General features: G+C 32.2%; 1 protein-coding gene across 1 annotated transcript in view; it reads right to left on the bottom strand.

The window, feature by feature from the left end:
• The window catches only part of LOC128664337 (pendrin-like), a 93,920-nt gene extending 72,958 nt beyond the window's left edge, over positions 1-20,962 (bottom strand). The window contains exons 1-16 of the mRNA XM_053719177.1: positions 20,826-20,962; positions 18,836-18,975; positions 17,569-17,679; positions 14,879-15,060; positions 13,887-14,051; positions 11,451-11,603; positions 11,252-11,334; positions 9,790-9,937; positions 7,918-8,031; positions 5,933-6,010; positions 4,556-4,651; positions 2,452-2,558; positions 2,161-2,230; positions 1,778-1,870; positions 1,239-1,334; positions 758-1,006 (exon numbers count right to left, since the gene is read on the bottom strand). Coding sequence (XP_053575152.1) covers positions 758-1,006; positions 1,239-1,334; positions 1,778-1,870; positions 2,161-2,230; positions 2,452-2,558; positions 4,556-4,651; positions 5,933-6,010; positions 7,918-8,031; positions 9,790-9,937; positions 11,252-11,334; positions 11,451-11,603; positions 13,887-14,051; positions 14,879-15,060; positions 17,569-17,679; positions 18,836-18,975; positions 20,826-20,962 — 2,022 coding nt within the window. The remainder of the gene's footprint in view (positions 1-757; positions 1,007-1,238; positions 1,335-1,777; positions 1,871-2,160; positions 2,231-2,451; positions 2,559-4,555; positions 4,652-5,932; positions 6,011-7,917; positions 8,032-9,789; positions 9,938-11,251; positions 11,335-11,450; positions 11,604-13,886; positions 14,052-14,878; positions 15,061-17,568; positions 17,680-18,835; positions 18,976-20,825) is intronic.
• Positions 20,963-22,918: the final 1,956 nt, after the last annotated feature.

Raw genomic sequence — 22,918 nt, 5'->3', positions numbered from 1 at the left:
CCCCCCAAAATGTGATTTTATCATTATTTTTATATTTAAGTCTTTAGTATTTTTTTGCAGTATTTCACATGTCCCTTAAAGTAATAAAATGTAATCATGTCTTGAGAAAAGGATATTTCTTTCTACTTTCTTGTCAATTAAAAAAAGTAATTAGCTAATATATCAAGTAACGTTATCTAGTTCATAAACCATAGATATATATAAATATGATCAATTGTCACATTGAACACACTTTTATAGTTAATTGTTTTATCTCTAAATAGTGTTATGTAATAAAAAAACTATAACAAAGGTAGAAGAGTCATGATTTATTGTATTTTAAGATATCTTATGGATTATTACAATTAAAGGGACATAAAACCCCAACATTTTTCTTTCATTAGTCAGATAGAACATACAATTTTAAACAACTTTCCAATGTACTTCTATTATCACATTTTCTTCCTTTTCTTCGTGTTATCCTTTGTTGAAAAGCAGAAAGGTAAGTTCGGGAGTGTGCATGTGTTTATATTGTAGCAAGAGCACTAAATGGCAGCACTATTTCCTGTTGTGTAGTGCTCCAGACGTGCATGCTACCTATCAAAGTATCTCTTTAACAAAGAATAACAAGAGAACAAAGAAAATTTGATAAAAGAAGTACATTTCAAACTTTTTAAAAATTGGATTTTCTATCTGAATCATGAGAGAAAAAAATTGGGTTTCATGCCCCTTTAAATAAAAGACGTGTAATTATCTGTAAAAGTAAAGTGATACTTACCAATCTCAGAGATCTTACGCCCACCACATCAAGGAAAGTGATTTGTCCGAAATCAAAAATAACACTGTGAACAGTGACTTTTGGGATAGAAATTTTGATAGGCAACTCTGAATTCCAGTCTACATGGATATCCACTTCTTTTGTTTGAGCTTCTGAATTGTTGGCTAATTCATGTGCCTCATTATCCTCATGATCAAAATCTGTCTCGAAACCTTCATTATCCGTACCAAGACCTATGATTGTACCATCCTGTAAAAGATGCTCACGTTTCAATCGGTTTGTCGCTTCTTATTATAATATGAAAATTTTAATATTTGCATGGAATTCATTTATTTATTAAGTAAATACTGTTATTAAGTATACTTTGATATTCATCCAAAATGATATTCCCTCTACAAAATGCATGAATAAATGACTAAACATACATATAAAATAATGTTTTGAGATTGAAGTGTCTGAAAATTTTTAATAGGATTTTTACCTCTGTTGTTCTTAATTGTCCTTTTTTAATAAGTCCATGTATTTCTCTCAGTGCTTTGGTCCTCTTGTTGAACACTCTGACTGCATCAAATCCAACCTGAGGACATATCAGACAGGACATTATATTTTATGCATCAGTATTTTAATCAAAAGGAAATACATTTTCCAAACTAATTTAAGCCCATGTTAAAAGTGAATACATGCACTAAATAAAATACTTTTCTTCTATTAAAAAAGAGCTAAAAAAAAAACATTCCTGTCTCTGTGGCTTTCCACTGCTCTGCAAGTTACCAAGTCTGTAAAATGACTCTCATATAAACTATGGATTGGCTATGAGTGCATGGGTAGCAAATCCAAAGCCAATATAGGAGGGCACATTTGGAGACAAATGGAAAGTGGCAGAAGCAGGTGTGTTTTTCTTATTTTCAAAAGAACAAAATAAAATGTTTCTAGAAAGATAAGCAATTTATTTAGTGCCAAAACTGACTTTTAGCTTGACCATTAGCACCTTTATCTTGGGCAAAAAACTAGTACACTTACAGCTGATTTGATGACACTTTTTAGACCATCGATATTTCCATAAAAAATACCACTAGAAAAACGAACAATTTTGATGTCTACTGGTTCAAAAACCTGTGAATTTAAAAACAATGTCAGATTAACAGTTCCAACATAGATGAAAAGACACTTGCAGTCATCTACCAAAATTGTACTTTCCCTCTATATTGAGTAAAGGATATCCTTTCTCCACAAAAAGTACTGTACTATAGGTTTCATATCAAGTGTTAGATAGATAGATAGATAGATAGATAGATAGACAGACAGACTAATAGATGGATAGATAGATAGAAATAGATACAGGGAAATTATTGATGTCAAAGATTTTAAAACAAAATAGTGATTCTAAAAACAAAAATGCCTACGCGTTTGTATATCTTGATATTCTTGTATATATCTGTGCCAACAACGTTTCCAAGAGAACCAGATGATGGACTAGGAAAACAAGAATAATAAAAATATAAGAAGTGTGCACATTGTATGGTGACCTTTAAATAAAATATTACAATGCAGCACAAAGCAGTAGCATTTTAGACTCACTAATTGACAATATAGTAAATTAATGTAAATTATCTAAAAAAGAATGCACATAAAATTCAATACACTGTTATACAAAACTGCCTACAAAATACATATTGAAAGAAATTGTGACTTACAACTGGACACGTAGAACAACTGTCAATAAAGCAAACACTAATCCAGCCAACAATCCTAAATCAAGACCCAAAATGATAGAGGCGACACATGTGAAGACCCAGATGACCTGTAATGGACAGATTACAGCATTAATAACTGGAACATTGAAACATGTTAACATATTATTTTTGCTTTGCACCAAACATTCTAATTTGTTTTTTCATTATGACCATTATTATTTATTTCTAGGGCATTTTTGCAGATCTATTAACCCTTTCCCACCGTTATGCTGTTGTATTCCGTCACAATGGCGCTGGGCTTTAAAGCCCTTATGACGGAATACAACGTCATAGCCAACGGCTGTCCTAAAGCCAACTGCGCTTGCAGGATTTGATCGCGGTCTGGAGGGCATTCCTAGTGTCATAGGGACGCCCCCAGACCCGATCGCATAACTGTAATTTCCATTTGTCTACATCGGAACGTTGTTCCGATGTAGACTTTATAACCTGGTCATGAAAGGGTTAAATAATATATGAAACACAAGAAACAAGAGGAAGAACATTGGAATGTCAAATAGTTCATACACAATAAAACACATGATTAAATATCCAATTTATTAGAAATTATTTTTCATGTTTTTAGGTATTTGACTGGAAAGGGCTCCAAAGTGTGAATGTGTATATATATATATATATGTGTGTGTGTGTGTGTGTGTGTGTGTATACATCTGTATATATGTGTTTGCATGTGTGTGTATACATGTGTATTTATGTGTTTAAATATATATATACACATATGTATATATATATATATATATATATATATATACATATATATACACAAATAAATACACATGTATACATATATATACTGTATATATATATATATATATATATATATATATATACATACACATATTTAGACATGTATATGTATTTCAATCTTCTTGTCATACCATATACATTTTAATCCTTACAATTTTTTTAATTAATATTTATATGTATCATTTTTATAAGATAGTGTATGTATGAGTGTAAATGTATTTTTAAAGGGACATGAAACCCACATTTTTTCTTTCATGATTTAGAAAGAGAATGCAATTTTAAACATCTTTCTAATTTACTTCTATTATTTAATTTGTTTTATTCTCTTGATATTCTTTGCTGAAAAGCATATCTAGATATGCTCAGTAGCTGCTAATTGGTTGATGCACATAGAAGCCTCGTGTGATTGGCTCACCCATGTGCATTGCTTTTTCTTCAACTAAGGATATCTAAAAAATGAAGCAAAATAAATAATAGAAGTAAATTGTAATGTTGTTTAAAGGGACATGAAACCCACATTTTTTCTTTCTTAATTTAGAAAGAGAATGCAATTTTAAACATCTTTCTAATTTACTTATATTATCTCATTTGTTTTATTCTCTTGATATTCTTTGCTGAAAAGCATATCTAGATATGCTCAGTAGCTGCTGATTGGTTGCTGCACATAGAAGCCTCGTGTGATTGGCTCACCCATGTGCATTGCTTTTTCTTCAGCTAAGGATTTCTAAAAAATGAAGCAAAATAAATAATGGAAGTAAATTGTAATGTTGTTTAAATTTGTATTCTCTATCTGAATCATGAAAGAAAGATTTTGGGTTTAGTGGCCCTTTAAATTTGTATTCTCTCTCTGAATCATGAAAGAAAGATTTTGGGTTTAGTGGCCCTTTAATGCTTTTTTAGCCCTAACCTATTCCACAAAGTCTTAAGCACCAACAAGGAGACTGCCATTTTGCTTATTTGTTCTATACATTGCTCACATTAATAATGACCTCCTAATGATAACAACTCATAATTTTATATCCAGAAATGCACATGACCGCCAGCCAATAAATGTATCCCAAAAATAGCATCTTACATTTAAATATGGTTTCTTCATAGATGTAATCTATACTTTATTTCTCCCATATACTTCTCTAAACCTAATAAAGAGGCATTAATTCAGAAATTCTTGTCCTAAATAATAAACAGCTATTAAGTTTGTAGCATCAAATATTAAAAACACTAAATATTTTATTTAAAATTACACTTTTGTTAAGTTATTAAAAAGAAAAATTAAAGTTAAAAAGTAAAAATCACTTACTGCGTCCCACTTGTTCTGTCTCCATAAATAAGGTACATCAAGCACTTGTAAGAACATCCCCTTTAGATTGGCTATAACAATGGCTGCCAGTACGGACTGTAATACGAAGCAGATTGTACAAAATAGAGGCATTGTTGTGATTTTGAAAGAGAACATAAACATAATTTTATAGTGATTTCTTAGAGAATAGGTTTTTGGTAATCTTTTTTAGAACTCCAAAGAAACTTTTTTTATCATGATTTGCAATTGGAAGGTAGGGTGCTTTTATTTTTATTTTTTTTTCTTCCGTTTAATGAATGTAAAAAATTTCCCTTTAAAGGGACAGTCTACACTAAAATTGTTATTGTTTATAAATATAAATATAGAAAATGCCTTTACTACCCATTCCACAGCTTTGCACAATCAACATTGATATATTAATATATTTTATAACATTTAAATATCTAGATTTCTGCCTGTTTCTAAGCCACTATAGACCGCCTCTTAATCACATGCTTTTGTATTTGCTTTTCACAACAGGATACTGCTAGTTCATGTGGGCCATATAGATTACATTGTGTTCACAACCAAGGAATTATTTAAAATTTAGCACAACACAGTACTAAATGCAAGTCAATAGATAATAAATAAAAAGTCATGTGATCAGGGGGCTGTCAGAAGATACTTAGATACACGGTAATCACAGAGGTTAAAAGTATATTAATATAACTGTGTTGGTTATGCAAAACTGGGGAATGGGTAATAAAGGGATTATCTATCTTTTAAAACAATAAAAAATCTATTGTAGACTGTCCCTTTAATTAATGTAAAATCTAAGTAACAATTGTAATGTTATATAAGCAAATGTTAGACCTAAAATGTTGATTGCAATAAATTTCAGACAAGGCGACGTGAGTCAGTATTGAAATGTAATATCTAATGAGTACATGCAAATACTCTATTGATATCTGATCTGAATGTTAATACATTTGTTCTATTGAAACATTCCATGGCAGAACAAATGTCAAGGACATCATTCATTCAGCTGTGTGCATTTAAAATGCAGACATGTGCTCATGCCTGTTACAGACAATAAAAGGTCAATTTAAGTTTCTAAATCACTACTTTATAGAAGGGGTTATTGATGCTAAATATCCTTCCAAAAGAAGTGGGAGGGCCAAATGTTGTGTTGGGGATTGTCATACATACATGATAATGGACCCTCTAGATATGCCTACTGATTTAAATCTAACATCAAAATTATTGTTATGTCAATTTTATTTGTTCGGAAATTGATCATAATTTTTTAAGCAAAATGGTAGATGAGAAATAGATGGAATTAGAAGGATTTACTATTTTTTCATCCATATGAACTGAGTAAAAAAAGCAGGTACTTACTTTCTGTAGGGGCTCAAGTAGCCTGCCAAGGACTAATATGGCGATCATCACAATCGCTGCCGAAATTATACCAGCAATCTATATAATAAAAACTGAGGTTAAATATAAAAATATACACTTTTACACATAATCAGTATTTCATTATTTAACTTATTTTTTAATTATTGGCACTTTCCAGAAGATTAATACTCTACCTAATCATAACTAACAACATTTTGCACCAATGCTCTAGTGCATTTGTCAATTCTCTTTATGAGTGTTACTTTCAGACCAATATTCTTTTAAGTCCCTCATAAAACGTGGCTTATTGAAGTGTCAATTATCAAGGAATTGCGAGACCATAATTAAGTCATATATAAGTAGAACATTTGAGGTCTTACTTTTTGCGTAGGGATGGGCGGATGTGCAGAAGGTGCAATTAGCTTGGTAGAACTAATAGTCCTGTGGACATTTGTTTTAGACATTCAAATGTTGACAAGAATTAAAAAACCATTGAAATTCGGTAATCGAGTGTTATTTCCGATTTTCGAATGTTACTTTTGTTTTCGAATGTTCATAATTAGATTGAATATCCAAATTCAAAATTTCTAATGTAACATTCGGATGAACAAATACTTTTCAGAAGTTCAATAGTTCATGTGGAAAGTAATTTAGTAAATTGATACATAATAGATATATTATATCAATTCAAATGTTTCTATTTCAAACATTGCATAATTTGAATATTACATTTAAAGAGAGTATTAGAAATACTATTAGAAATCTATATCAATTCAAATTTTGTTCGAATTTGAATATTGCATAATTCAAATAAAATTATTAGAAAAATTTGAATGAAATATTACCTATAAAGGTAGCATTAGAAATACTATTACATTAAACAAATGTTAGAATGTTGTACAAACGTTCGAAATTCAAAACAAACTAACAAATATGTTACATTTTGTTTCATTTTCCAAATATTGCAGAACATTCGCCCACCCCTATTAATATTTAACTGAAGGAATTTTCTAATATTCAGGAATTATTTCTTGTTTGCTGAAACATATTTGCTTAAGTCAGCTAATGTATTTTAAAGTTTGACTACCATAATAAGGGCTTGTTTCCTCCTCCTTTTATTTCAGGTGCTATATGGAGGAGAACTACAATAAAAGTGAACATTTTTCTTTCATTCAAAGTAGACATGAAGCGTTATTGTGGACAATCCTTGGGTTATGAATTAATAAATATTTATTATTTTATGATTATCACCATTTCAAGTATAAAACCAGGACTCTGTAATCTGTCGGTCCCAGTCTGACTTAACAGTCATTTCTAATCAGACTTTTTTCTTTAACTACCATTTAGACTGTAAACTCTCTAGGGAGCAGGACTCTGTAATCTGTCGGTCCCAGTCTGACTTAACAGTCTTTTCTTAATTTATTGTACCCTCTATATAGCACTGTGGAAACTCTTATAATAATAAAAATGGCAACATATTCATTTTGATATTATGATTGGATAGCTGACACACTAAGTGAGAAAAGATGGACTAAAAATAGCTAACTGTCATCTTACCCCCTATTAATATTAACCTCCTAATGATCAGTGGTATTTTGCAATTTACTTTTTTGTCTTTGAGGTGCAGTATATGTTTCAGCCTCCCTGACTCGATCAGGAGGTAGTGAAGAAACATAAAATAAGTCAGGGAGCTAACTGACTTCATGCAAATGCACTATGGCCCAGTCTTAGAAAAATAGATAAGCTTTATAAAGATTTGTGTGCTTCTCATATCTCTAGGCATATATATACTTCAACAGGGCCCATGTTACATATATACATGTCCATAAAGAAATTTAGACGTTAAGGAACATACAGTATATGAGATATCAGACATATGCCATATATGAGAAGATATGGGTGGGCCTTTTTTTCTTCACAATTCAATCTAATAATTATAATTCTTACTTTTTATGAAGTTTTATGATTAAAAAAAAAATTCTCACCTGGGTTTTCCCACCAGTACTTTCTTGCACAGCTGTACGGGAGAGAGCAGTGGAGGCAACGAAGCACGAGAAAGATCCACACAAGATGTTACTAATTCCAAAAGCGATGAATTCCTGTTGATATATGTTTAACAGCTGATGTATAAAATTATTTCTAATTTTGTTATCAAACATTATTCTACATACATAACCTACAGATAATTGTGCAGTTCCAAACAGGAAACCCACTTCTACATATTTATCTTTTTTCCTTAGCAGAATGTTTATGATTTTGCATAGCTGTTTTATAAACTGTACATGTGTCACGTTTTAGTTTCTTGTTAAATAGTGTAGAGTTAGTAATAAGGACAACTTCTTTTATTTCCTAGTCAGCTTGTTATTCTTGGTTATTTAGTTTAATTATATAGATAGCACACATTATATAATTCCCTCTTTTATTATTTTTTTCAGATAAAAAAGAAGAATATCTCATCAGGCTTGACCAACAAATCTTAACTTGATGTTAAATAGTTAAAGGGACAGTTAAATCATAATTAAACTTTTACAATTCAGATACAGCGTACAATTTTAAACAACTTTACATTTTATTTCTGTTATCGAATTTCCTACCCATTTAGAACCCACATTCTTTGTACACTGCTTCTTACTAGAATAAGAAAGTAAGCCACAAAAATAACTAAAAGATAAATATAGACTTCATTTTGAAAAATGGATATGGCAAATCAAATCCATACTAATATTATCAATATGGTATCAAGCTATTTTATTATGCCACTTCATTGTGTAGAGTAGAAATTTTATGTTGTTATAAAAGGCATTACTAAAATAAACAAAAAAATATATAATGAAATGGCACTTTTATATTTAATAGACATTTGAAATACATACATCAGTGCTTGATGCCCCGTGTTTCTGGCGAGCCTTAAGGCTCGCCAGAAACACCAAAGTTATGAAGCAGCGGTCTAAAGACTGATGCTCCATAACCTGTCCGCCTGCTCTGAGGCTCCGAACAGCAATCAACCCAATCAGATACGATTGGGTTGTTTGACACCCCCTGCTAGCGGTGGTTTGGCTGCGAATCTGCAGGGGGCGACATTACACCAGCAGTTCACCAGAACTGCTGGTGCAATGCTGAATGCGGAGAGCGTATGCTGTCCGCATTCAGCGTTGTCTGTCGGACATGATCCGCTGATCGGATCATGTCGGACAGACATTTGATAAATAGGCACCAAAGAGTTGATTAGTTATGCCTGCAATTCTTGACTTTTTTTTTATGAATCCACAATTTCCAGGCACTTTCTTGTATACTTGCAAGCTGTAGTCCTTACTAACCTCTCAACTACCTCAGAAGTAGCATTGTTCACTAACCCTGTTCTCACACAACTAGCAATAGAGTAGTGTCTGCACTGTACAAACATAGTATTTTTCTTTGTAAGAACCAATCTTATTTTATATCAGTCATTTCTCTGTTACATTATTTTTTCAAACTCTCTAACGGATACATCAATCTTCACTGAATTTAAAATCTGACATAGATTACATTAACTGGGTTCCCTCTGTTTGGATATAACAGGAAGTGCTCATGGAAATTTATAAAGCTGCGAGATGCCGATAGTTAAGATATGCCACCTCCTAATTTGTGGTTTTACAATCACCCTGGACAAGTCCAACCGGGGTGATTGACAGCCCCTGCTGACACGTGATTGGCTAGCAGGGAACGGGATTTCACAAGCAGCGGTTTGTGCAATGATACATTGCTGCCAGCTGGCTGTGATACTGGGTAGACAGGTTAGCTGGAACAAGCCTTTTTCCGCCTGGTGCTTGTTAAATGTAGGCCATTATATAGCTGTAAAATACATCATGTTAGATTACCTGATTTCCATCGACTGAATAATTATGTTTTGTGGCATAAACCTTTCCCACAGACACAGCTATAGCATAAGCTACAATTCCAATGGAAAATGCCGATCCAATTAACTCTGAGAACATGCTGACTTCTGGTTTCACTGGGGGCAAAAACCTAAAACAAGAAACATATATCATACTCATCGCTTAAACAATATTGGATGAAGCTTAGTTTTACAAAATATAGTATATATTGTATGAAGAGTTTGAAGCAAATATTACAATACCAAATAAACAAAAGTTAAAGGATTATAGTTGCCTAGGAATGCCTTTTTTTCTGCTACCTTTCTATATTGTAAGTAAAGCAGAGTTCTTTTTGTCAGGTCTCAAACGATTGTGATCAGTTTGATGCAACATAAAATCCATGTAGGACATCGTAAAAATGCTATATATTGTTGCAAATTCTGCTACCATAAAATGCTCAAGACACATGCATGCTTCTGAGCCTACCTAGTAGGTATGATCTTCAACAAAGAATACAAAGAGAATAAAATAAATGTGATAATTGAAATACACTGGGAAAAAAAATTAATTGCATGTTGTATCAGAATCATGAAAGTTTAATTTTCACTTTCATTTTCCTTAATTTTTTTTTTTATTAGGCATTGCATGTTAAATTTCAGTCATTTAAATTGACTGTTTAGGTAATAATAGAAGTATCTATAGGCCTAAACTAATTCAGTTATGCATTTAAAAAATTATAAAAAAATTATAGGCCAACAACTTTAGACACAGCTACAGCTAAAATGACTGTATCAGTCTTTATGACATTAAACAAGTAAAAATAAAACTTTATGACTATATGCTGCAATAGCCTTGCAACACAATTTTTATATATATATATATATATATATATATATATATATATATATATATAATATTTTTATTATGTATTTATTATTTTTTTTAACATTGAACTATATATAACATATTTGTATTCTAATACTATGATTTTGTTTAGTATGTTTTATATAATGATACAAACTGGACATTAAAAATTGCTAACATATTAACATATGGTAGTTTTATTTAATTTGCATCTCAAATTAAATAGTGCAAAACTCTAAATTATGTTTGGAAAGGTAATGTGCTGAAACTGTTTATCCTAATATAAATATTGCTAGCAATTTATACATAGATCACATCAACCAAATGAATACATTAGTTTTAGTGTTATTGTTTTATATTTGTTAATCATTATTTTACAAGAAACCATATTTTATATCAGCATCTTCTCAATAAACACTTTATTACCAAATATTAAGCCATGACATACTTTATTATACATTAAATGTTATGGACAAATATCATGGTATGAAAAAAATAGCACAAATAAGTAGCTATATATTTTATTAATTACAAGGTAGATATTTCAATATTCTATATTTAGCAATACAATATTTGGGTGAAGAAGAAAAAATGAACTTACCCACTGGGGATAGATCTTACAATTCCTGCATTGTATAGTTTGTCCAGGTTCGCTCCATATGAAATCCCTGTGGCTACAATTGTCTTAAGATAAAATAAACAAAATCTCTGTACTATAAAAGTGATCAATTTAATCTTCAACAGTGTTATAAACAAAGCAGTTTTGTTCTGTATTTAGTGATTTTTATTGTTTAACTTACCACAAGGACTTCTATAGGAATAGGTACACGCAGATAACGTTTGTATCGGTCATTCAGTTCTTTAACCCCAAGACAAACAAAAAAAGTCAAAAGTGCAGCAATAAGATCAGCAATGTTGGTTTTACCGATGTTGGCAAAAATATCTATAAGTGTCTAGAAGAAAAAATAAATAAATTAATATTCTTTTTTTTCTCTTTTGGAAAATAAAAAATACTTTCATTAAAATAAGATAATTTGAACTAACTATAAATACATTTTTCAAAATATTTTAAACTATTTACAGTTTTCATCTAGATTTGTATAACTTGGCCACAGTGCTGTATCTTTGCAGAACTACCTTGTTGGTATTTTGCTAATAAAATAACAAAAGTTAGTTTCTTCAATGTTTTAACTAGGTCCTAGCAATATTGAAAACTCAATCTACCTGCATAGGCCAATGCATAGGCCAATGCAGAGGCCAATGGGTATTATTGTATCTTTTGTTTTTTTACCTAATACAAAAGTTCTCCCTTCTATGACAATAATGCACCAACTGTGTCAAAGGATGAGGTGTTGCAGTAACAATACCTTACCACCCACAAAATTGTCAGTCTACAGTGCCCATCTTGAGACATTTTGGTTAGGTCTAATTCTAGAGCCAATGCCTGGGTTTTGGTTAGCGTTTCTAGGACTAGGGTAAGAGTTAATATGATGGTAAACTCTCCCCTTTATGAAAACAGATACGGAATGTAACTTTTTAATATGGCGCTTAAATTCTAATAACCATTGCTCTGGCTGCCCTGTTCAGAAGCCATTTTTTCTGTGAGTTAATAGTTTGAATTATTGTCCAATTAGCCATCTAGCCACAACAAAAGTGCCTAAAGGCTAGAGAGTAATTGGACAGTTTAAACTGTTAGCTCACAAAAATGATCACTTTTAAAATGGGTTGCCGGAGTGTGGGGTATTTGAATTTCATATCTACATTAAAAAGTAAGTTATAGCTCATCTTTGTTACAACTGATGAATTAAACTTCATCTAAAATATCACTAACATTCCGGATCTGATTTCATAAAGGGGAGAGTTTACCATTACTTTAGGGTAGGGTAGGGTAGGGTAGGGTAGTGATTTGTAGGTTTAGGGTTAGTGTTAGAGGTTAGGATAGCATTAGAGCTAGAGATAGTGTATGTATTTTTAGGTTTCAGTTTTAGTGCTATATATAGGGATAGGGGTAACCCCTTGGATGACAATGAGGGTGCAACACTGTCTGGCATTTAAGGGAGTTGTGGGTGTTCCCCAACGGAAATATTGTCCCCTGACGTTGATTCACAGATGACATTGCTGTGGCCACATCATTTCACTGATGATATTGTGGGACTGATTATATATTGACATCCACATTACTGAAACTATAACATTGTTGACTAAGGAAGAGTTCAGAAGTGAGCTACACAGCACTAACCTTAACTTGCACAATCTTGACTAGACTTAGGGCTAGATTTATCAAAGCCATTCTCCTATAATATCGTCCAAAATAACGCATACAAACGGATCCTCATATTTATCAAAGCACTCTGCGCCTATAATTGCGCAAATCTGAAAGAAACTTCTTCGCACTCCACTTGCATTCGCCTAGGCGCACAGGCGCGCTCCCGAGTGCACCAATATACATTAGTAATAGGCATAATTTAACAGCCTGACCTACAAATACGCCCAGTTGCTTATTTATCATTGCTTTGCACCGATCATTTCAGCTGTAATTGCGTGTTGTATATTTCGCAATACAGACTGAGTCGAACACCATTATAATACATGCTTTTACATCTTGTGATGCAGTACTTTACTCTTTTAACTAATTTTTCAAAAGTTCAGCTCAAAGAAGATACTGTTATTCCCAGTAATTTGCGCTTCCACAGGCGCATATGGTACCAAAAATTTTATGTATATATATCGATATATTGATATATTTATTTTTGTGTCAACATATGGCACAAACAGCACAGAAACATTATATAATATAAATATTAGCTAAATAGTTACCTAAAAAACGTTTTTTAATAATCAAAAGATGGCGGCGCAAATATTTATAGGGATGTACTGTGATAAATAGGGAGTAAATGCTTTTTCCGACAGGCGCAATTTATCATTATTACGCCCCAGCTCGCCTGCGCAAAGTTACGTCTATGTTTTTTTTATAAATTTAGGCGCACATGTGCGCCTCTCCGGAGGCGAGCTGGGGCGCAGTTACAGGCGAAGAACATACAGAGTTCGCCTAGCCTTTGATAAATCTAGCCCTTAATTTAATACTACAGATTTAACTATTGACAAAACTATATTTCTAACGTATTAAATGTGCTTAATTTATAAAAAAAAAATTGTAATAATTCTCCAAAATCCCTATATCATATGCAGTGCTGTGTATACTTACATATATTATATGCAGTACTGTGTATACTTACATATATTATAGACAGAACCCCATTGAAGCTTTTTGAGGGAACGTTAAGCACCAGTTTCAGTTGTGAAACAAAAACTTGGAAAGCAGCAGCTGTGGTGAAGCCACCAACCAGAGGATCTGCCAGGTACCTAACAACGAAGCCAATCTTAAATGCACCTAGAAGAAGCTGAAAACAAAGACATTATTAGACATAACACTATATCTGTCTATTCTACTGGTTTATTCAGTCAATAGTGACTGCTTAAAGGGACATGAAACCCAACGTTTTCCCTTCATGATTCAGATAGAGCATAACATTTTAAACAACTTTCCAATTTACTTCTGTTATCAAATTTGCTTTGTTCTTTTGGTATCCTTAAAAGCATACCTAGATAGGCTTAGGAGCTGGGAGCTAGCTGCTGAATGGTGGCAGCACACATATGCAATTTTTCATTGGCTTACTGATGTATTCAACTAGCTCACAGTAGTGCATTGCTGCTCCTTAAACAAAGGATACCAAGAAAACGAAGCACATTTGATAATAAAAGTAAACTGGAAAGTTGATTCAAATTATATGGTCTATCTGAATCATGAAATAACATGTTGGGGTTTCATGTCCCTTTAATTCACAGCTCTTATGTAATGATCTTAAAAGCTTATTGTAACAAAATGAGAACAGCAGGGAAATATTTCTCACTCAGTGGTTGAAACATTATTTGTATATTCTTGGTATTTCAGGCTCGCCGGAAACAGAAGTTATCAATCAGCGGTCTAAAGACCCCTGCTCCATAGCTTGTCCGCCTGCTCTGAGGCAGCGGACAGAAATCAATTGACACCCCCTGCTAGCGCGAATCACAAGAACTGCTAGTGCAATGATAAATGCTGACAGCGTATGCTGTCGGCATTTATCGATGTGCGGCAGACTGGATACGCTACATTATATCATGTCCGTCCGCACTTTAATAAATTTACCCCATAGAATCATTTGATCTTTTTTGCAATAATGTCTATTACCTGTATGATTCCAATTAAAAAGCTGAGTGTTCCTGAAATAATGACTCTCTGATTGTCTCTGGCAACTGTATCCACCACTGTTCCATTCAGTCCTGTGCTGTTGCTTGATATTAAAAAATTTTCATCAGGGGCCATAGATAAAATCAACGATCCCATCATTGCACATGTTACCGCAAATGGTCCTGTTGGGATTAACAAATAATATTGATGTAGGGGTTTGGACTTGAAACGCATCTTAGAAAATCTGGTCAAGGTGTTCACATAGTCGTCGCCTTTTTATTCCACTGCAAGTATTTGTTTTATATATTTTTTATTGTATTTGTTATTTGATTATTTGAATTTTTTGTGTGATTTTTATTTGGAATTTTAGTTGTTTTTTTATCGCATTATGGACCAGATTACAAGTGGAGCGCAGTCGCAATTACTCTAGAATGATTAGAGCTCTGGTTAACTGTTTTGCTAAACAAATAAGTTGCACAAAACACATAAAAAATACATTAAAAAGTGCATTTACTTCATAATAACATCATATAATAAAAAATATTAAAAACAAATATTGCACACAAAAATTATAATGGCTCATAGATATGAGGTCTCAGGTGCTAGAAAACAAAAGGTAGGCAAAGGGCATTAACATAGACATTCATACATATCCATATATATATATATATATATATATATATATATATATATATATATATATATATACAGTATAAATATGTGTGTGTGTACATATATATCTATGTATTTATATGTGTATGTGTGTATTTACAGACATATATACACAAATAAACATATAAATAAATATGTACATATATATAGACATATATATATATAAGTCCATTAGAGCCCTTTGCAGTTAAGTAGATGAAAACATGTAAAAGCATATTTATGCAATATTAATTGTTTAATAAAGGTTTTAACTATGTATTTACTGTACATATTTCACATTCCAATGTTCTGCGCATAGCAGGACATGTTCTATGTATTTTTAAATAGATATTCCTATATATATCTGTTTATCTATACCTATATATAATCATCTATGTATATAGGTATAGATATATAGTGTACATAAATACCATCAGGTTTGCATGCGAGTTGGGTGTTAGTTTTTCCCCACTTTTTTTGCTCCGTTGACTTCTATCGAGGAATATGTGAACACGCACGCAATATTCTTAGTTCTGCTTTTTTTTGCTCGTAAGGTTAGAGCGTGACCGAAAACAGTTTACTTTCAACACATAATACAAGTGCAACCCGACAAGAGCAAAAATCTTACTTCTAGCGCAGTTAACTCTTGAGCGGGAGCGTCGAATAGCCCCCCACTTGTAATCTTTTAATCTTGTAATCAATGACCCGCTCATTTTAACTGCATTTGATAGCAGCTAAACATTGTAGTGCTAAACTTGTTTTCTAAATATCATTTAACTGTTGTACCAGGTGACACAGCTTGAGTATAGTTTGTTTTTTGTGTTTTTAAAATAATACTTCTGCTAAAATACTTTTAGAGATTAAATTGAACAAATTCATAACAATGTCCGCCTTATATATGTTCCATTAATTGATTTTTGCTGAGCCCCCAAACCATAATGCATATTGCGTGTTTTTTGTATTATTTTGTAGCTCTGTACCTCTTTTCTTTAACTAAGTTATTAATTATATTTAAATTAAAACCCACCCAAAAGACCCAAGTTTGCTCTTAACTATCCTGCAACACCCCCAGATCATCTACATGCCCATTCACAGCTCGGGATCACACTGGCTCAACCCTCAGGCCACTAAGACTTTGCCTCCCCGCCACCATTTTGAGGTTCTTTGAATCAGAATTTTAGGAGACATTTCTAGGACTTTGAGTTCAAATTTAGATTTTCTATGACACTAGTGTTCAAACCTGTCCTCAGGCCTCACCAACAGGTCAGGTTTTCAGGATTACTTTGGATGAGAGCAGGTAAAATAACCATATTTAAAGTGAATGTAAATTTTGATGCTAAAGTGCCCAGTTTTTAAAAATTTGATTAAAAACAGGGGCACTTTAATTCATCAATATTTACATTTCACTCCTGTTGTGAAAAAAAACTTACCTTTTAAACTTGACAGCAGCTCCAGCTTCCTCCACCCGTTGCAAAGCCTCTTCCTGGGTCTAAAATGAGGAATCCGGCTTCCTCCAATCACGGCTTTGAATCAGATACTGATTCCCCCGGGGGGGAAGCTATGATTGGAGGATGACCTATCCATCATTTCTGACATCAGAAATGGCTTGCGACGACCAGAGGAAGCTGGAGCTGCTGTGAAGATTAAAAGGTAAGTTTTTTTTTCACAACAGGAGTGAAATGTAAATTTTGATGAATTAAAGTGCCCCTGTTTTTAATCGAATTTTTAAAAACCGAACACTTAAGCATCAAAATTTGCATTCACTTTAATAAGCAGCTGATTATTTCACCTGTGCTCCAGTTCAGATATCCTCAAAATGTGGCCTGTTAGGGAGGCCCGAGAACAGGTTTAAAAAATAGTGATCTATGACTACATATTCATTGTTTCAAAGGACATGTAGAAAGTTTACATGTTGTCATGAAATCTATATAATGGCCATCCCTGCTCTTATTAAATATGTCATATATCACATATGACTTTATAACACAATATAAACTGTACCGTAGAATAGTTTTCAGTTTACTAATCTGCATTCTTACCTACTGATAGGTGTCTAGAGGTTCCAAGAACAAAATAAGTCAGAATGGGAAAGAAAGATGAATAAAGGCCATAAGCAACTGGAACTCCAACAAGCAACGAGAAGGCCAAGCCTGCAATTATATACAACAAAACAATTGTTTACACACTGCATTATTTACTAATGAAATAGCTGGAATGAGAAAACAGAGATCCCATAAGCATAATCAAAGCTCTTATATTGCTTCATAAAATGGCTGATTATTCTGTTTCAGTAGAATAAACAGAACATACTAAAAATAAACACAATCTAGCAATGCCTGAGGCCTACTATAAAGAGCCCTTCTTCTGCTACAACAGATTGCCAGCTTTCCCAGCTCGCTGGAAACTATCATATAGATTACTTTTTATTCCACAATATACTGCTGTACTGCCAACAATAACTATGTGAGTAAAAAAATGTGCAGTGACGTGATGAATAAGTGAGAGTTTTTTCAAGTTGTTTATTCCTGGACTACTCTTTTGCTAGCATTGTACCAACAAAGTGGCAGTGTCAAATTATTTTAAAGCATTTTATTCTCATGCAGATCTTGTGCAAGTTATGCTTAAAGGGACATTAAATGCTAGATAGGATTATGCATTTAAAGAAAAGATTAGTCTGAGAATAACAAGTAAATGTATTATTTTAATGTTTCATTAGCTGTTTGAATATTGACAAAACAAGAGTAAAGTTTTAGTGTCTATAAAACAATGGGAGCTGCCATGTTGTCACTTAGGTTACCTTCTCTGCTGTGGCCAATTAGGGACAGTTATAAATATGTCACTAGAGTGTGCAGCCAATGGCTGAGTGGAATATAACAGTGTTCTGCACTTCCATTTCTAACAGGAAATGAAAAGCTCACCATTTTAGAATGGAATTACAGAAAAAGGGAACCAAATAAATAATGATAGTATATTGCAGACATCTTTTTATATATGTGATTTATACATTTATATTACCATCTCAAAGTGTTTAATGTCCCTTTAATTCCTGTTATATATTATGTGTATATAAACATTTCCTTTAATGTTCCTTTGAAATAAATTAATAAAATATAACTTAATTAGAACTATATATACAGTATAACTACTATATATATATATATATATATATATAGATATATATATATATATATATATATATATATATATATACTGTATATATATATATATATATATATATATATATATATAAAACAATGTAACTAAAAACTATGACTATTATTCTTATTAGTTATACCAGAACTTTACCTTGTAAAGTGGCAACAAGTCCCGTGCTCACTCCTGATATTATGTCTTGTACAATCCACTCTTTCCATCTGTATTTGGGCAACCAGTCCACGATTGGGAGAAACGACTTAGCTATCAGAAATGCTTTTCTGGACGTACATCTGTCAGATGAGAGGCAAACATTTAAAAAAAACTAAAACCTGCTACAGCCTTACATGTTTATTATGTGATTAAAAGCTAAATATGTTCATATTATCACATCAGTACACATTATGTACAATATTTATATATTGCTGTATTATTTTACCATAGCCAAGAAGTAAATTAGAGATCCCATGTGCTTTTCAGTTCTTAGTTTTGTTTTTTGTTGTTTTATATTGTTTGTTTTTTTTAGAGAATTTAAGAGCAGTGCCCCATTCATCTGAACCCCCTTTTATGAGGCTTTCACATGATTTTTGGGTGTATTTGATTCAATACCCATTTAGTCCCTTACATACAAAATATCTTGGGTGTCCTGGTTGTTTTTCAGTGTTTAAGATTTTGTGCATGCTCAGTTCACATGGGACATAGAAATCAGAATTAAAGGGACAGTAACGTCAAAATCAAACTTTCATTAAATAAGATAGAGCATTCAAACATTGTTAAACAACTTTCTGTTATCAAATTTGCTTTCTCTTTGTATCCTTTGTTGAATAGTAAACCTAAGTAAGCACAGGGGCCACCTGAACACAACAGGTGAGTCAAAAAAGAGGTATATATATGTCTAACCCTCAATCACCAGTTAGCCTTGAGTAGTACTTGGGTATTCCTTTCAACAAAGGTTACCACAAGAACAAAGCAAGTTTTTAACAAAAGTATTTTGGAAAGTTCTTAAAAATTGTAACTACGATACTTTTATGCAACTAAATGGAATAACAATGTTAATTTATGATTGCAAAAGTTTCAAAAACGATAACAATATGCAAAATATGAAACTTTTAAAGAGACATGAAACCTAAACATTTTTCTTCATGATTCAGAGCATTCAATTTTAAACCGCTTTCCGATTTGTTTGTATTATCTAATTTGCTTAGTTCTCTTGGTATCCTTTGTTGAAAAGCATACCTAGGTAGGTTTAGGAGGTGGGAGCTAGCTGCTGATTGGTGGCTGCATATATATATATTCCTCTTGTCATTGGCTTTCCAATGTGTTCAGCTGCTAGTTCCCAGCAGTGCATTGCTGCTTCTTCAACAAAGGATACCAAGAGGATGAAGCAAAATTGATAACAGAATTAAATTGGAAAGTTGTTTAAAAATATATGCTCTATCTGAATCATAAAATATTGTGTGGGGGTTTCATGCAACTTTTATAACACAATATTATGAATATTATAGGTTTAGTTTTTTTTTTAAAAAATTAGACACATTAAGCAGTAATTGCCAATATTGAATGCATTAAAGGGACAGTAAAGTCAAAATAAAACATGTTTGATTTGGATAAAGCAAACCGTTTTAAACAACTTTAAAATTTACTTATATTATCAAGTTGGCTCTGTTCTATTTGTGTCCTTTGTTGAAGAATAATACTTGTAGGCTCAAGGGCAGCAATGCACTACTGGGAACTAGCTGGTGTTTGGTGGCTACACGGATATGCCTCTTGTCATTGTTTCACCAGATCTATTGAGCTAGCTCCCAGTAGTAATTTGCATTCTTGAGCCTACCCTTTACAAAGGATACCAAGAAATAAAACAAACTTAATAATAGAAGAACATTATAAAGTTGGTTAAAATTGTATTCTCTATCTAGCTCATGAAAGATACATTTTAGATTTACTATCCCTTTAAGTCATTCAACTTAAAGGGACATATTAATAGTTGAGTCATTTTTCTTGGATTAAATCATTTGATTTATAATGTACAAAATATAAAACTGAAATGTATAGTCAGCGGAAAGAGCATTTATTTGCACCGCTCATTCACATGAACTTTTTATTTTATGAAGAAAAAAATGTTGAAAATGTTAGAGATTACAACCTGAAGTTCTTTTGCAGCTTTTCCTGAAGAGATTTCTGTACAATTTCTTTCTTCTCATTTTCCTCTTGAAAGGTTTTTTCTGAGTAAATGGAACGATGAACTATGTACTGGTTTTCTTTGGGTCCTTGAGCCGCCATCTTTTCTGATGGTACCTGAGAAATAAATCAGTCACCATGATATAATAAGAAATGTTAGCATAAGATTTGAACTATTCTCATTTACATTTTGCACATTAAAAGGTAACCTGTAAAGTGTAATAAAGTTTAAGGATTTTGAAAAGCAGATTCTACTGTGATTATTAAAATTCATTTTGCTTTTCTACCAATATTGTTCATGGAATTTTCCTTATTAGCCGCAAAGCAATTGATTAAACATTTCCTCTTAAAGGGATAGGAAAGTAAACCTGCATGATTCAGATAGAGTATGTCATTTTAAGACACTTTTGAATTCTCTTCTATTTTCAAATGGGCTTTGTTTTCTTGGTATCCCTTGTTTAAAAAGAATACGCACATATCCTACACTAGTGGTAGCTGCTGCTAATTGGTGCCTGCACACATTTGTCTTTTGTGATTGTCTGACTAGATGTGTTCATCTTTCCTTTAGCAAAGGATAACAAGAGAACAAAGCTGGAATGTAACCTGTAGGGTTAAAATTAAACTTGTTACATGCTACAAAGAGATTGATTAATCAGAGCAGGAGCTCGTACATTTTTATCCCTAACTAGCCTTAGCAAAGGTATGAAATAAACATAGTCAGAGCCTTTCGAAGGGGTATGTCCCTGGACTAACAAACAATACAACGTTTGCTACAAAGGGCTCAATTACAATCCTTTAGAAATGCATATCCAATGATATATCTACAAAAATCACCATATATACTTTTTTTGACCCAAAAATTACAAATTACATTTTTTGTATATATATTTTGCAAAGTAATATTTAATTCCTGACATAAACTATGAATGTATATTAAAAAAATCCTTCAATGCCCCTTTAAGCATTTTTCATGCAAACAAATAAATAAATATGTGTTAATTGCTGCTTTTTCAAATAAATGGTAAAAAAAATGTTAATTTAATTTTACTTCCAAACATTTAGTTACAATTACAGAAGGACAAAATAGTATTGCTGGTATATTTCCTTACCTGTTAGAGGGTAAATCATCCAACTTTTGCATTCAACTTCTACAAGTGACTTAGGCAATTCAGGACCTATTGTCCATAGATCCCAGGAGAAGGTTTATTTATGAGATGACAGAGACTTGTGTTTGTTTACACACAAATACACTGCAAATTTTCCAAGTTCCAATCTACATCAATAAGCCTCTTCATCACAAACAGTCAACAATCAATAATCAACATAAATAAATGTTATACTATTTTGACGTCTACAATATTTTATTTAAATTTAGTCATCAAAAAATACAGTTCAAATACAAATATTGATCATTTATTTTCAAATTTCTATCTTTTTAATGAATTTAAAAGAATAGTAAAGATGATCGCATATTTCTTTTCAATACTGTGGATCCTGCAAAAAAGTGAAATGCCAAATTTCTACAGTATTATCAATAATGTTATGACTATGTTAAGTGACACTTTTTAGGTTATCCTGATAACTGTGATAATAAAGAATATTGCATAACTGCATTCATTTTTAGTACACTGGAATTTGTAACAAGTGAAATGCAAAACTTCCATTGTTTTACTATGAAATTATAAAGGTTTAAAATTAAGCATTTTATGTATGAATTAATATTTATATTAAAGTAGCCCATCTTCTATAAATTATTACCCACCCATTCACAATTTAAGGCTAGATTACAACTGGAGCAGTATTTTGTGCTACCGCTAGAGCGCTAATTGCGCTAGAAGTAAACTTTTAGCATGCATCGGTTTGCGCTGGTATTATGAGCAAAATGTTATCCCGCTCATGCTAACCCAACACGTACAAACATCTTACTTCTAGCGCAATTAGACTGTCGTGAAAAAGATAACCTCTTCCCACATAGAAGTCAATGGAGAAAAAAAAAAACTTGTGTGCTAACCTGATTGCATATTCTCATATGTGCACATGAAAATATGAATATTTCAC

This window comes from Bombina bombina, chromosome 6 (genome assembly GCF_027579735.1).
Source record: "Bombina bombina isolate aBomBom1 chromosome 6, aBomBom1.pri, whole genome shotgun sequence".
In the NCBI taxonomy this organism is placed as follows: Eukaryota; Metazoa; Chordata; class Amphibia; order Anura; family Bombinatoridae; genus Bombina; species Bombina bombina.
Note: the sequence above shows the minus strand (reverse complement) of the source record. Positions and strands in the feature narration are given on the sequence as shown.